Source organism: Physella acuta, unplaced genomic scaffold, assembly GCF_028476545.2.
Source record: "Physella acuta isolate Inbredline_101_S28 unplaced genomic scaffold, ASM2847654v3 ptg001420l, whole genome shotgun sequence".
NCBI classification, from domain to species: domain Eukaryota; kingdom Metazoa; phylum Mollusca; class Gastropoda; family Physidae; genus Physella; species Physella acuta.
In genome coordinates, this window is record NW_026732935.1 from 55,922 (window position 1) to 72,458 (window position 16,537).

At 37.4% G+C, this 16,537-nt stretch overlaps 1 protein-coding gene across 1 annotated transcript; it reads left to right on the forward strand.

The window, feature by feature from the left end:
* Nucleotides 1-1,170: 1,170 nt before the first annotated feature.
* Nucleotides 1,171-16,141, forward strand: LOC131927570 (uncharacterized). Its single transcript, XM_059283282.1, has 7 exons — nt 1,171-1,225; nt 4,114-4,199; nt 10,292-10,452; nt 12,021-12,142; nt 12,361-12,511; nt 13,998-14,104; nt 15,839-16,141. Exons 2-7 carry the CDS (start codon nt 4,148-4,150, stop codon nt 15,909-15,911), a joined length of 666 nt encoding a protein of 221 aa, XP_059139265.1. The 5' UTR covers nt 1,171-1,225; nt 4,114-4,147; the 3' UTR covers nt 15,912-16,141.
* Nucleotides 16,142-16,537: the final 396 nt, after the last annotated feature.

Below are 16,537 nucleotides of genomic sequence, written 5' to 3' on the forward strand. Positions count from 1 at the left end.
GCATGGGCATGATATGGTGTGGGATTAGGAAAGGCATGTTGATATGGATGAGTATGAGGATGTGGATACGGATATGGGATATGGGATATTGGATGTAGGAGTATGAGTATGAGTATGAGTATGAGTATGAGTATGAGTATGAGTGTGAGTGTGAGTGTGAGTATGAGTGTGAGTGTGAGTGTGAGTGTGAGTGTGAGTGTGAGTGTGAGTGTGAGTGTTAGTGTGAGTGTGAGTGTGAGTGTGAGTGTGAGTGTGAGTGTTATGATAAGGATGAGGATGAGGATGAGGATTAGGATGAGGATGGGTAGGGGTGGGGTGGGGTGGGGGTGGGGTGGGGGTGGGGGTGGGGAAAAGGGTGGGGGTGGGGGTGTGGGTGTGACTGTGACTGTGACTGTGAGTGTAGTGTGAGTGTAGTGTGAGTGTAGTGTGAGTGTAGTGTGAGTGTAGTGTGAGCGTGAATGTGAGTGTGAGTGTTACTGCGAGTACGAGTACGAATACGTCATTGCCCAGTATTTAGTGTGCAATTTTCCGTTACGGAGTTTTTCCTTTCATATCTTTCCAGTAACTATGTTCAAAGTATGCTAGGTATTATCAACTCGAATTATAACTAATGTTATCCCTTCCCTGAACTAGTTTTTAAACGACCAGTTAATACAATACTACCATTTATCACCAACCAATCTCATCTTTGTTTGGAACAGTCCACTTTAAGAATTAGGTGAAACAAAATCTCATATAGTCAACATGCAATAGTTATTCTATTTTTGATATGTTAAATGAAATACTATACAACAGCTATGATACGCCCAGTATTTGTTCCAGACTTTTTTCTACGGGGGGGGGGGGGGGGCACTTGAAATTTTCGGGGGGGGGGCGGTAGACTTTCTTGGTGGGGGTGGGGGGTTGGACACAGCTAAAAGTATATGTTTTCTATATAAATTTCATTTCGTTGGTGGGGGCGGGGCGGTAGACTATCTTCGGGGGGGGGGGGGGGCTGGAAGAGATGCCTTGAAGAAAGCTGTACGCCTACCGAGTACGTATTTTACATGGTAGATATGGGTTTATTCGTTGATTGACTAATGAAACATTCCTATTGGATGATGATCCAACACGCCCAGCCTCCTAAGCTGTCTATATATTTCGTTCCTTCAGCCGCACTGTGCTACTATCAAAGGCGACCGATAATAGATAGCAGTAAATTTACAAAGAATCGAAGTTATAAAGTGTAAGTTGGATGAAATGTGTTCGTGTTTTTCGTAAGTGTTTACGTTGCTAACTAAAGAAGCGTGTGCTTTTACTTCTTAAAATGTGATAGTAGCGTTTTCCAAAATGATGCAAAATACAATATGGGATGCTACTGCGTAAGTTAATAATGTACTGCATGTGCCTTAATTAAAACTTCTAATTAGGTTGCAGTAACAGAGTTCAATAGGTTAATATAACGGGTCACACGTTTAAAATCCTCTTAAAATATTTGATTACACATTCCATGGTCCACGCCAATCCTCTTTATCCCCTTCCCCCCAGTGGCGTCGCTATGCCAGGTGTCACCCGGTGCGGCACTTCGTGGTGTCACCAGGGGCGGAACTACAGTACCGCCAGACCCCCGCAATGCGGGGGGGGGGGAGGCACGCCATTTAGGGGCCCACCGCCAACCATAATAATTCTTTTCAGATAAGGTTCGTAGTTGGTACGTGGGTCAAGACATGAAGACAATGCATCATGACATTCAATTTGACTTAATTTGTCGCCTAATTATTTTTTTATGAATTAATTAAAATTTGGGCCGAATTAGTAGGCAGATATATCCACACGCGTCATCACGGCCGTCTTTGGCGTGGAGCGATGGGGAGGGGGGGGGGGGGCTCTACGTCAATAGCGAGTCATCACGTACCATAGGCGCGCGATGGTCTAGTTCTTTACCACTAGACTGTGCCATCCCATAATACTGTGTCACGTATAGTAAAACTAATCATATTGTTAAAGCAAAACTGTTTTTCAAATTGTGTATCATATATTTGTTGCTACACTATATTGTCTTAACATGCGTATAACTCGTTAATACAAAAAAGTATATAAATAATAAATACATAAAAACGTTTATAATTATAAGCTTTTATAAATGCACTTAAAAGAAGAAAATCATACAATGTTTATTAAATATAAAATAATTTTAAAAAATATAATAAATCTGCGGTTACTTTATATATATATATATATATATATATATATATATATATATATATATATTACTTTATTTAAATATATAAATGCACTACTATTTATATCACTATAATTAAAAGCGTGGGCCGTTTTAATAATAAGTATTTAAACAAGGGCCACTGCGTTCAAGAAAATAAAGGGGATATGCTCATTAAAATAAATCACCAAAAAGACTGATTTTTCGTCATAATGTGATTCTTGACAGAATCACATTATGCTGTTAAATTACTTACTTAATCCTCATCACTCCCTGTGGAGTATAGGGCAGCAACAAATCTCCGCCATTCCCCCCTGTTCTGGGCGAGCCACTTTAGTTCATGCCAGGTTTTGCCAGTATGCTGTTAAATACTTACTTTCATATGCCAAACATGGTACAAATATTTAAAAGGCTTTAGATCTAAAATTAAAAAAAAAATTGAAATAAACTGAGCGTATCCCATTAATTATGGCACGGGGTGGTCTAGCGGTACAGAGCTGGACTGCTAACCCGTAAGTCTCGAGTTCGATTCCGGGTTCCAATCAGTAGACCGTTCCTGAGTCCACTCAACTCTGAAGGGTACCTAACTCACGTTTGGGAAAGTAAAGGCCGAGGTCACATTAACAAGTGAACTTTACTTAACTTGCCCCATAGACCGTCAGGTTTGAAAGGGAAACTTTACTTTTTTTATATCCCATTAATTAGATGATTAAATAACTTATTTTAATCAAGGTTTTCTTTATAAAGTAATAATGTTCCGAACTATTATACACACATTGTTTGCTGTTCAATTGGTGCGTGATCCTTCTTTTCTATGATATTCTAATGTAATTAAAAAAAAGCACTCATGCATGGCGTTTAAAAAAATGCCTATATCCCGACTGCACTGGATTTACAATCCACTTTAGTGTTAGCTAAGTATATTCGATGAATTTTAACGGAGATCACTCTAGCTTTATTTGAAAGAATTTTGTAGCAACTCGTATTTACTGATGAGTCAATATGTTGTCCTTGTGAGTTTTTTCTTCAACAGATGAACAGTTCTTTCATTTTCCAACTTTATTTATAGTAATAAAATAGATCCATAAGGAATAATAATGATAAATCCATAGTAGGATAACAAAAATCAAAGTACAATCAAGAAACAGAATGACGTAGTGAAGGCTTACATTCTTCTATACAAGCACCCTTGGTACACCTTACGCTTCCCTTATATACCAATCATTCTCTTCCTTAACGTCAGTGAGCGATATAAAAAAAAGCATGGAAGAACATGATCATTCGCTCACACAGTCCTTCCGTTGGGGTCGTCCATAAATGACGTCACACTCGTAGGGGGGAGGGGGGTCCGTAATTTTGTGACGGTGTGTGATGAGGAGGAGGAAAAGGGGGAGGGGTTCAGATGGTGTGACGTCACTTTTTTGCATTATAAAAAAGCAATGGTAGAAAACGAGTTTTAGCTGTTATTTCGCGTTTTAGAAAACGGATTCAATAAAGTGTAATAGGCATTTATCAAAATACTGCATGTTGACAGAGTTCTGAGAATATTTTGGAAAAATATCAATGTTTTAAGAAAAATTCAACATCAATTTTGAGGGGGTTGTAGGCTGAGGTGTGACGTCATTTTAGGGGGGGGGTCTGGCTTTTTGTGACGACGCGTGAAGGCGGGGAGGGTGAGGAGGTAAAAATCGTCCAAAAAAGCGTGACGTCATTTATGGATGACCCTTTGGCTAGGTATGCTGCTTTTATGCAAGTTCATGCTAAACACAATATAAATAAACAATACCCAAAAATACATCCTGTTACGATTTTCATAATTTAAAAAAAAAATAATTTATAGCCCGGAAAGCACGTTGTTTTGAAGATTTACGAATACAATGTTTTATGAAAATGGGTTACGTTATTATATACAGTGATATCACTAAAATTGAAATCTTACAAGTCAACATGAAAATGATCCTGACTAGCTTAGTGATTCTGCTAACTCTAGCAAGAATGTGTGAGTATTCCGTTTTATTTTCATACTTGGTAATAAATAATAATTATCATTAAAAAAGTTTTTAAAAACCCACGTTTTCTGATTGAACTAAAAAGTAGAAAATAAATGCTATACATCACAATAATGCAAGCGATCACTCTACTATAAGCGATGAAAAACGTGGGGCGCCGAAGTAAAAGTTTTTTATCGGTCATTGTTAATATGAGATGTAAAAGTTATATTACTATTGATTAGATAATACTATTGACTTTTATTAGGGAGCTTGTAGAGAGTCAACAGTATTAGAAACTGTAAGAAAATCACGGCGCCCCACGTTTTTCATGATAATTATTTTCTACTTTTTAGTCTTTGTCTGTTTGTTTGCATTCAAATCTTGCTATCGATTTTATCTTCTCGCATTAATTTTTTTTTGGGGTAAACGAAGAACACGTGCCTTTTCCAATCGACGTTTCTTCTGTCAGATTTGCATAGGTTTGTACACAAACACCGCGTGACCACTACTCAGCCAATCGCGTGCTCGCTCCTTCAGTAAGCCACAAGAAGGAAAGTACAGAACCTTGTTTTCATCAAATTACAATTACTAGGTTATTTCCCTTTTTTGTACAAATATATAGGGGTCTAAAATGATCAATAAATTTTTTCCATGGATCAATTTAGTAACAATAATAATTGAATATTGTATTGTCTTCCCTGAAAATTTCAGCGCGCTAGCTAACTGGGAAGTGCCCGAAATTTCGATCGCAAGATTTGATTGGAAGAACAGACGCGAAAGAAAACGTGGGGAAAATATATATATATATATATATATATATAAATATATATATATATATATATATATATATATATATATATATATATATATATATATATATACATATATATATATATATATATATATATATATATATATATATATATATATATATATATATATATATATATATATATATATATATATATATATCGATGGTCTCGGTCGCAAACCGTCTAACTCAAAAAAATTCGATTTTCTTTTTTTTTTTTTTTACATAAATCAAAAGCCAATATGATTCCCCCTAATGCCTGAAAATATTAGAGAAATCTGTAGAATGATTATTGAGATATAATCATTTGAACAAACCGCCTATTATTTCTAGCGCTAAAAATCTCGGCGCAAAACGAATATCGCTATATTTGTCAGTACACTTTTGATCGGGAACGCAGTCGCACGCCGTAATCACACAATTTTACCGCACAGCAGTCACAGTACTTATAGGTAAGGATATTTAATTATGTTCAACTATTCTATTACATTTTATCATTTTAAAGAATAATAAACAAATAGTAATTGTTTAATATAGCCTATTTTCAGATTTTCAATAACCAAACTGATTTGTTTACAATTTTTTAGACTAACACAATGCTTTGAAACTAGATCTTCGTTATAGAATCTAAATATCAATCAAAAAAATATTATTCGAATTATATTTCCACAAGAATGTGCAATAAATTTAATTATTGTTAATTCACTACTAGCTTTAGATTGAGGGTTTAGATAGGCTACGTGTTAAGAAATGTTTAAATGGTAGGTTACAAAATGTTTGGCGTACATGTTCAACGACATGGTTAGTTGTCTTTAGTAAATGCTTTTATGATTAATTTTAGAACAGACAAGCCTATCTCAATACACCAGCCTCTCTCAGCATACCAGCCTCTCACAACAGACCAGTCTTACCACATAACAGACCAGCCTCTCTCAACATATCAGCCTCTCTCAACAGACAAGCCTCTCTGAACAGATCAGTCTCTCTCGACAGACCAGCCTCTCTCAACAGACCAGCCTCTCTTAACAGATCAGCCTCTCTTAACAGACCAGCCTCTCTCAACAGATCAGCCTCTCTCAACAGACCAGCCTCTCTTGACATACCAGCCTCTTTCAACAGATCAGCCTCTAAACATATCAGCCTCTCTCAACAGACAAGTCTTACCATACAAGACACCAGCATCTGTCAACTGACAAATCGTAAAGGCACCAGCATCTCTCAACAGACCAGCCTTTCACACTAGACCAGTCGTAACATACAAAAGACCAAACTCTCTTAAATGACCAATCTTACCATACAGGACACCAGAATATATCAACAAACTTGTCTAACTCTTTAAGTCACCAGTAACTCACAAGAGACCAGTCTCTCTCAGCAGACCAGTCGTAATATATAAAAGACCAATCTCTCTCAATTGACCAATCTTACCCTCTAAGATACCAGCCTCTCCCAACCATTCTTACCACACAATAGACCAACCTCTCTCTAACGATTAGTCTTATCCTACAATAGACGAGCCTCTATCTACACACCAGTCTTACCATACAAGACACCAGCCTTTCTCAACAGACCAGTCGTAACATACAATAGACCAGCCTCACATAACAGACATTAGACACCAACCTCTCTCAAAAAGATCAGTCTTACCATACAAGAGACCAGCTGATCTCAAAAGACCAGTCAGACCTATCAAGAATTCAAAGCGACAGATATTCGTGCACTGCAGTACACGCCTGATGCTACTGTCTACTTCTAAATGAATTAGCAGATAGCTGGCAATTGCTAAGCTAGGGTCGTAAGATTATGATCTCATCTGTAGCCCCTGTAAAGTTGTACAAGAGCAGAAAAAAAAGATAAAAGCTTTCATATTTGAGCACCTAAAAGCAAGTCATAAACATACCTTTTGATGATGATTTCCGTGATTTTAAAAAATATGTTGCCATTTTGATATTTCTTTATGTGACGTTTATTCAAAGAATAAATTAAAAAAATAAACCCATTTTTTTGTGTTACATTTTTTGTAAAATAAGTAAACATTAAGTCAGTATTAATGTGATTAGTGTGTTATGTCTCATTCATAATATATCTGACAATACGGTTTCTTTTTTTACTATTATCATTCTACAAACCCAGCACCCACCAGATTAAGTAAAATAAACTGTGAGAATAGAAAGATGTAATAAATAAAGCATAACCTTCAACAGTTAACAAGTCTAGTGCTAAATACAGACATAATGAATAAAGCCATACTAAAACGTCTCTACTAAAAAATTAAACTGACCCCATAATGTAGAATAAACTGAAATAATTAAAATATGAGCCCAAAACTATAATCTAAATATTATGAAGTGTTAATTATAACTTAAGAACATAAACATAACTAAATCACGTTCATTGAACAAAACCAGGGGTCTCCAAACTTTTAACTCCGAGGGCCGCATTGACTATCAAATTTCATTTCGGGGGCGAGTTTCTTCCAGGCATGTCTTTGATTTTTCTGGGCAAAGTTCCTCAGCCATCACCAACAAACGATTTTTCCATGGACAAAAAGATCTCCGCGGGCAGGATGAGAGGACCTCGCGGGCCGCATCCGGCCCGCGGGCCGTAGTTTGGAGACCCCTGAACAAAACGAACGAACGCGGCTGAGACCGAAATTTTCGGCTCAAAACAGCTAAGTCTGCGCGCGCACAGATAGACGGTTTGCATCGAGAATTTTAGACCGAGCAAAACGTCTATCTTTTTAAACCTGCTATAATTTTGTAAATATTAACAAAACTCATTTTAAAACGCTACAGTATAGTCGGTAGATAGTTTCTTCGGAGATATCATTAAAAAAAATTTGTATTAGAGCTATCGAGTAGGAAATAATCAGTTTTTTGTCTCTCCTGTAAAATTTACATTTTCGGAGTTAGTCGGTTTGCGACCGAGACCATCGCTATATATATATATATATATATATATATATATATATATATATATATATATATATATATATATATATATATATATCTTGCCACGGGGTGGGAGGGGAAGGGGGGATTTTATTTTGCATGGGCGACCCCCCCCCCCCCCCAGTGGGATGCGATTTGGCGCCCTGGTCTTTCCAGTGAACTCTATGGCGACCACGTTCGGTCTAAACAGTGTGATAGACAGTGTGGTAGAATGGGGCGTTACGAACACTCACTAAATTGAATCAGGCATGTCCGCTGGCGCCCTGGTAGCGTGCTATTAGGCTGCAAAAAAAAAAATGTCTGTTTCGGCCCCCAAAGGCTCACATGGGCCGCTGAGGGCCATGTAATACATTTTATTTTAATAATCAGAAAAATTAACCAAGGTTAGATTATTAACTGGGATGTTTCTTTTTGTCCGTAAAAAAATCTAAACAGTTTCGTCACTTTGCGAATGATTCAATTAGCATATTTTTAGACAATCCAATCATAAATTGAGATCGAGCATCTAATAATAGACCATTAGTAACGCTAACATGTTGCATCAGTCACATTGATGTTTAAAACGCGTCAAATAATTTTTTTACGAGTTAACGAAAAAACCCTGGTCATTTGTGTCACTTAGCGAATAACGCAATCTGCATCATTGTTAGCAGGATGCTATTGGCACGATGGCGCCTGTTAGTTTTAAGGAGCCAGGTCCGTACGCGGTAGTGTAATCGGGGGGGGGGGCTCCTCAGAGCGCCCCTCTACGTCCCTGACATATGGGCGGTCACCTTATTATTTCGGTGAGTGATTAATGTACACTCAGGGTTTTCATGCGGTAGTGTAGGTAAACCCGTGTCCCGATAGTTATGATCCAGACGCAGGCATTGCTTACATTTAAATAACTCACTTTTAGAAAACAAGGTCACTAGTCAAAGAATACAGGATTGGTAACGCATGGATGAAACCCTTCTTATATATTTCGTGGGACTTTCTTCTATTCCCGCGGCAACGCGCGGGTACGGGTACGCTAGTATATATATATATATATATATATATATATATATATATATATATATATATATATATATATATATATATGTATATATATATGTATATATATATATATATATGAAAGTGTTTGCGTGTGTTTGACTTTTATGCATTACTATACCTTTAATCCAATCGCCATTAAAATTTGGAGAGTTGATAAGAATACTTCTTTTTTTAAGAATTTGCTAGTTGCTAGCGGTTGCGTCCAGGGAGGGTTATATTTTTCTCTATACACCGCATATAAAAAAAGTAAAAGTCGAATGGGGTTTTACACCGTTCATTCCTATGCTATGAAACTATAGGAAGTTGATGAAATTACTCCCGAGAAGGATTCTACGAAATATAAAATTAAAATTTCTTATGGTTGGCGCCCAGGAGGCTGCGTTTTTTTTTTGTCAATACAGGATTTGGCGACCAGAATTCCAAATCTACTATCTTAGCACTTGGTATACCTTAATTGGGTGTACTGCATAGCGGGTAAGGAATACTACTATATTCAATGGTAAAATTGAAATAGGTGCAGCCGCAAGCGCGCCGTCAATTGCGTGACCCAAAGCGCCCCGGGCTCCCATGTGAGCACTATGGCGTCCACGTTCATTTAAAAAAATGGCTACATACTAAAGACATGACAGGCGACAAGCCCCAGTAGGGTCCGATATTGCAACCCGGGCTATCATAAGAGCGCTATGGTGCATACGTTCGTTTTAAAAAGAGCGATAGGCTGTGGATACTATGGATTAGTTGTTTACTAAATTTAATTAAGTGCGTCTGCCGGCGCCCCGGCACGGTGCGATTTGGCGCTCCTGGTTATCCTGTGAGCACTATGGTACCTAAGTTCCTTTAGGTAGTGTGGGCAAACCCGTGTCCCGACAAATACGTTCAAAAAAATTTAGCGCAGGCATTGTTTACATTTCATTATCTCAGTTTTAGAAAACAAGAGCACACGCCTAAGAATATAGGAATGGTAACGCAATGATGAAACCCTCCTAAAATTTTACGTCAGACATTTTTTTTCTGAAACCGCGACACCGCGCTGGAACGGCCACGCTAGTAAGTTATAAAGTTTCAAGAGAAACTGAGCGTAGGATACACATATTGAGCAAGACGGAAGGGAAGATGGGGGGGGGGAGAGTTAGTGGAACGAAAGGGTAGTGGTTGGAACCTTGTCTCATACAGTTTAAGTTAACAACCATACTACAGCTTCAGTGATTCGTCTTTGAAGTACATAACCTTATTAAACAATTGACATTGAATTTAAAACAATCAAAACAAATTTGTATTCTATTTTTGCATTGGAATTTAGCGGAATGTAACGAAAACATCATTTACAACAACATGCTGCGTCTTGCCATGAGCCGATGGGGTTCTGCTGTTCACTCAAATAACCTTACAAGTGTTGATTTTACTTTTGAATTAATACCTTTTGATACTCAACTGAGTGTAAGCACAGCATTCAGAGCACCGGTCTGTATTTTTTTTTAATTATTTTAACAACTATCAAAACCCTAACCTTTAACATACTTACAACACCGGAGAATAGAAAATAATGGCACTTAACATAAAAAAAAAGATTGTTCTTTTGCTTTTCTCGTGAAGAAAAGATTTATTTCGTAAATCTGATATTAAAATGAGCTAAAGTGAGAGGATAACAGATGAGGAAAATACACTCCGATCCGCACTCAACACCCCACATTCCAACCACCTTCCGCATACATACACGACACCTCCAACTACATTACGATTCAAACCAAATTACTCATCCCACGCCATACACTTGATTCACCATACACACAAACACGTACAAGCAAAACACAACACCCCACATTCCAACCACCTTCCGCTTACATACACGACACCACCAACTACATTACGATTCAAACCAAATCACTCATCCCACACCATACACTTGATTCACCATACACACAAACACGTACAAGCAAAACACAACACCCCACATTCCAACCACCCACTGCTTATATACACGACACCTCCGACTACATCACAATTCAAACCAACTCATTCATCCCACACCATACACTTGATTTACCATACACACAAACACATACAAGCAAAACACAACGATCGGAGTAGTTCAAAACATACACCACCTAGCTAAACGCTTCACGCACACCACCTGATACATACACACCTCACTACATACAGAGTAGACCAAACCCCAACACCCTACCCCACACACGAAGCCTAATCACTCCACACACATCCAACACAACACATGAACAGCACTTAGAATTAAACCCAACACTACTCCACATCACACCCCATTATTCTAGTCACACTACCACAATACTCCAACAGGACACCCACTTCCCAAAGATACACAAACAATCATTCATCGAACACCACACAGACAGCGCTTCATTACCTTAACAAACACATACATCACACACCCGAGTAGATCAAACTCCACACTAACACACTGAGATTTTGTGCTTATATCATCACATGCATTTAATAATGTGATTCAAATCAGTAATCAACACCGTATTATTAAAGCAAAAGTTTTCTGCGAAAAAAGTTTAAGGAGGCGGCGCCCGACATTAGGATGCAACTTGACGATCTCATGAGCACGAACGCCATATTTTCAATGGCGTCCGTGCCTAATGAAAGGCCCTGTCTCCATCCACGAAACAATTATTTTACATTGCAGGAAAGTCTCAATGCATTTCTTTATTGATAAATAAGCAATGAATAACGGTAATTTTATACCTAGTTTTAAAATAATAGAAAAACAAACTTAACTCTGTGGGTAATTAATCTAAAAATAGGCGCCGGTGACAAGTTCTAATTTACATTCACGTTCACGCTCCAGTTCACGTTCCAGTTTGGTTCCCTAACGCATACGCATGCGCATACGCATGCGCATACACATACGCATACACACACTTTTAAAAATACTGTATTTTCGATAGTAGTGCAATAGTAGTGCAATTAAATATTTAGATTGTATTTGTTTTAGTGCAAAATTATAACAATTCATTTTTCAATACAAGTTTAATATTTTATTTTTCTAGGAACTTTGGTTTTACTTGAGATCGTCTTTCGAGGGCGATTGGTATACTGCAATGGTGGGGTTAAGCAAGAATGGAACTAAACTCAATGTAGAATTTGCAAAATTCAGAACTCCTACTGTTTTGTAAGTCTTAGTTTAATGTATGTTTGTATTTATATATACGTATATAACTTATCTATCAATAAGTATGAAGATTAAATGATACACGTAAATGTGAATTTGATGGTTAGTTATTACATGAATGATCATACGCATGTTAACTTTAATGTAAATGTGAACTTGTTATGATATATCTCTGTAATAAAAATACTAGTAATGATTTTGTATGTTTGTTTTTTCAGAGCCGGAAGTCGCCTTCAACTGCGACGTTTTTTCTATTATACTTTGACTGAATCCGATCTTATCCGTGACCCGCCCTGCATAGTCTCACTTCAAACAGAAAATAAAAATGCTGCGGAAGGATCAGTTCCTGCCTGTGCTTTTGACTTTTCAGTGAGCATATTTACATTTCAAAAACTGTAATTTTTAAAGATATGACGAAATCGGATTTAAAAAAAAAAAAGTAATATTTATTGTGACTTGTCTTTAATTACTTAGAAGGTTAAGAAGTAAAATGTTTTAATCTTAGAAAGCCTCTCGCTTATCTTGAAAAATGGTGTTTGGTGATTTGGAAGACCGGCTTATTCTTAATGTACTTATTTTAGTTACACAATCAAGGTAGAAAGCAATGAAATCAGCAAGTAAAGGCGTGTAGCCTTTAATTTCTTAACTAATTAAATAATTCTGCTTGAATTGAGCGTTTAATTTTTTTTTGGCACACCCGTCCCTTGTGTCAGTCAGCTCTCGGAGACTCTCTTTTTGCACCCCAGTTCAATGTGTCAGCTCTTGAGCCTGTCTTTTGGCACCCCAGTTCTTTGGGTCAGCTCGTGAGCCTGTCTTTTAGCACCCCAGTTCAATGTGTCAGCTCTTGAGCCTCTCTTTTGGCACCCCAGTTCCTTGGGTCAGCCCTCGAAGCCTGTCTTTTGGCACCCCAGTTCCTTGGGTCAGCTCGTGAGCCTGTCTTTTGGCACCCCAGTTCTTTGGGTCAGCTCGTGAGCCTGTCTTTTGGCACCCCAGTTCTTTGGGTCAGCTCGTGAGCCTGTCTTTTAGCACCCCAGTTCCATGTGTCAGCTCTTGAGCCTCTCTTTTGGCACCCCAGTTCCTTGGGTCAGCCCTCGAAGCCTGTCTTTTGGCACCCCAGTTCCTTGGGTCAGCTCGTGAGCCTGTCTTTTGGCACCCCAGTTCTTTGGGTCAGCTCGTGAGCCTGTCTTTTGGCATCCCAGTTCCTTGGGTCAGCCCTCGAAGCCTGTCTTTTGGCACCCCAGTTCTTTGGGTCAGCTCTCGGAGCCTCTCTCTTAGCATCCCCGTTTCTAGGGTTAGCTATCGGAACTTACGCCCTTCTCCCTCTAGCCATGCCTCTGACGCGAAAATGTCTCATCTAGAGTGTATATTATCGTGTTCAATAGGGGTCGGCGTGGTCGAGTCGGTGAAGCTCATGATTGCTAAACCGAAAAGTCTCGAGTTCGAACCCTCGGGCAGATGAGGCTCGTTAGCTGGGGACAGCCACTCTTCTAGGAGAGACAACTCAAAAATCAAACAACTGCTGCCCTGTAGTTTGTTCTTGGTTGGACAAAGGCTATGGAAGCAAATCCAAAAAGAAAAGCAGGCTGAAATCGGAGTCAGTGGCCCCAATGGCGCATAAACAGTTGACACGTAATCCTTAATTGTGATGGAAGCATGGTCGAGTCGGCAAAGCTCATGGTTGATAAATTCGAAAAAAAGCCTCGAGTTCAAACCCTCTGGCAGATATGGCTCGATCCCTCCAACACTAAAAATTAAGAACGAAGAATAAGAAGTGTTCACTGCCATATGTTTATTAATATATTTTTTAGCTTGTGTGCTTATAGTAAATATAAATTGTTTGTTACCTTATCTTCAGCCAATAATACAATATATGATGATAGACTGCGAGGACTTGGAATTGAGAAATTCGGAAGGAACTGCGGATGACTATACCGGTTTTTTATTATACAGACTCGATGATCAGTTTAGTCGCCATTTTTGTTTAATCTTAATTTAACATAATCTTATAAAAGATTTGATGAAATATTGTAGTCATTGGTAATATGCTTGTTCTGTTAGCATTAATTTGTAAAATGTAGTAATACGTGGGTTTTTTTTTTTTTTTTTTTTTGAGAAAAGAAATTTTTGTTTTAGTAGGCAAAGAGGTCCTAAAGTGGTTCTAGAATCATTTGCTAAAAAACGCTCTTTGATAGCTAAGAATGTTACTGAATAGTGTGTTTATTTAACATATTCCGCATATACCCGTCTCAGCCCGGGTTTCCGGGATAACACAACATTTTTAAATTAATCGTCAAAATGCAAAAATGGACATTCGAGACAATTAATACAACGCTCACCATCAAAACCATACCCAGAAAAATAATCATTACTCTATTCATGTCCCTTTTACTGTAATAATCCCTAGCATAATCCTTATCACAATCTCAGTGCTGACCAATTTATCCCTTCATAAGCTAAACACACAGAAATATGTGAACTCCACTTCATTTAATCCTTTGACTGTCAGGTTCGGAAAATGGAACTTTACTTGTCTGACGCTATCCTCATTTCTATATCTATTCTTGTCCATATCTCTATCTTTTTCTTTAATCGTACATTACAGATATTGATTCCCCTATCTCTGACTCAATCCTATTTTATTTCCCTTATCTCATTCCCTGACCTTATCTCAACCTATACATGTTTCTATACACATGATACCTATACCTATACTTACTCATTTTAACTGCAACTCCACCTACATCTCCACTTCCACCTCCACTTCAAAATCCAACTGCAATCAGCACCTACACCTACACCTACACCTACACCTACACCTACACCTACACCTACACCTACACCTACACCTACACCTACACCTACACCTACACCTACACCTACACCTACACCTACACCTACACCTACACCTACACCTACACCTACACCTACACCTACACCTACACCTACACCTACACCTACACCTACACCTACACCTACACCTACACCTACACCTACACCTACACCTACAATTACACCTACACCTACACCTACACCTACACCTACACCTACACCTACACCTTCAACTACACCTACACCTACACCTACACCTACACCTACACCTACACCTACACCTACACCTACACCTACACCTACACCTACACCTACACCTACACCTACACCTACACCTACACCTACACCTACACCTACACCTACACCTACACCTACACCTACACCTACACCTACACCTACACCTACACCTACCACTACACCTACACATAAAACTACTGCACTTACACCGTTATAACACGTTACTAATGTTTTAACCTACATTAACACTTAATCCAACAGGAAATTCCTATTTACGCTTAGCTATTACGCACATTCACCCGTTTAGATAAATGTATTGAAAATAAACCATCAAAAGATAAAATTATCAAAAATTTCATTTCTAATTATTTCACAAAGTCCAATGATTAATCAATGACAGAAGTATATATATACATATATATATATATATATATATATATATATATATATATATATATATATATATATATATATATATGTATATATATATATACACTTATGTATACAAAGGTGTATATATATATATATGCCTTTGTTTATGTGTGTATATATATATATATATATATATATATATATATATATATATATATATATATATATATATATATATACATACTTTTTTCTCTTTAGAGTTTCAATTCCTTATAGCTTTTGGGACCATGTGATGAACGTTAGACCTTGCCCCGATATACAGGATCGCTAGGTACTTGAGATGGACCATCAGGGCTGTGCAAATGTTGCCTCAAAACCTTTAGGAGATCAAGCGCATATTTTAAAAACTACAATCACAATTTGAAAGGACGAAAAAAAAATTCTGTCTTTATCTAAAATGGAATTTTAATAATAAATTGCATAACATTCACCAGCTGGAAAAAAAAATCAACTTTTAATTTTATTGCTTATCTCAAAATAAAATTTACTCTAATATTTGAACACGAGTTTCTTTAGTTTTTTTTTGGAGTCAAACGTTATCGAATTATAATTCTAACCAGTGCGTACATATTATTATTCTTTTTAACATATAAATATTAGTGTGTATGCACAAGTCTCACAACTTTTCAATTATGTTAGGTAATCAAAAGTTGTCCTTAATTATATTTTGATTGCATTACGGCAACTTGAGTAGTGTTTTAGTTATGTAGACAACACTTTATGTATGATTATAAGATGTTATTTAAATACTCTCTAATTTTGAGTGAGCTTCAAATAAATGAATGTGTTTCATTTTCACCAGTTTCTAAACTACAGATCACGTAGGTACCGTTCAATTTGGAGTCGAAATTGTATACATAAGTATAAACTTTTTGCTTATTGAATGATTTTCCGGTT

Excerpts from the sequence above, each read along its gene's own strand:
- LOC131927570 (XM_059283282.1), top strand. The coding sequence starts at position 4,148 with ATGAAAATGATCCTGACTAGCTTAGTGATTCTGCTAACTCTAGCAAGA. Across the intron at positions 12,512-13,997 it reads CCTGTGCTTTTGACTTTTCA|CCAATAATACAATATATGAT; the intron begins GTGAGCATATTT and ends CCTTATCTTCAG. Across the intron at positions 14,105-15,838 it reads TTATACAGACTCGATGATCA|AGTTTCAATTCCTTATAGCT; the intron begins GTTTAGTCGCCA and ends TTTTCTCTTTAG.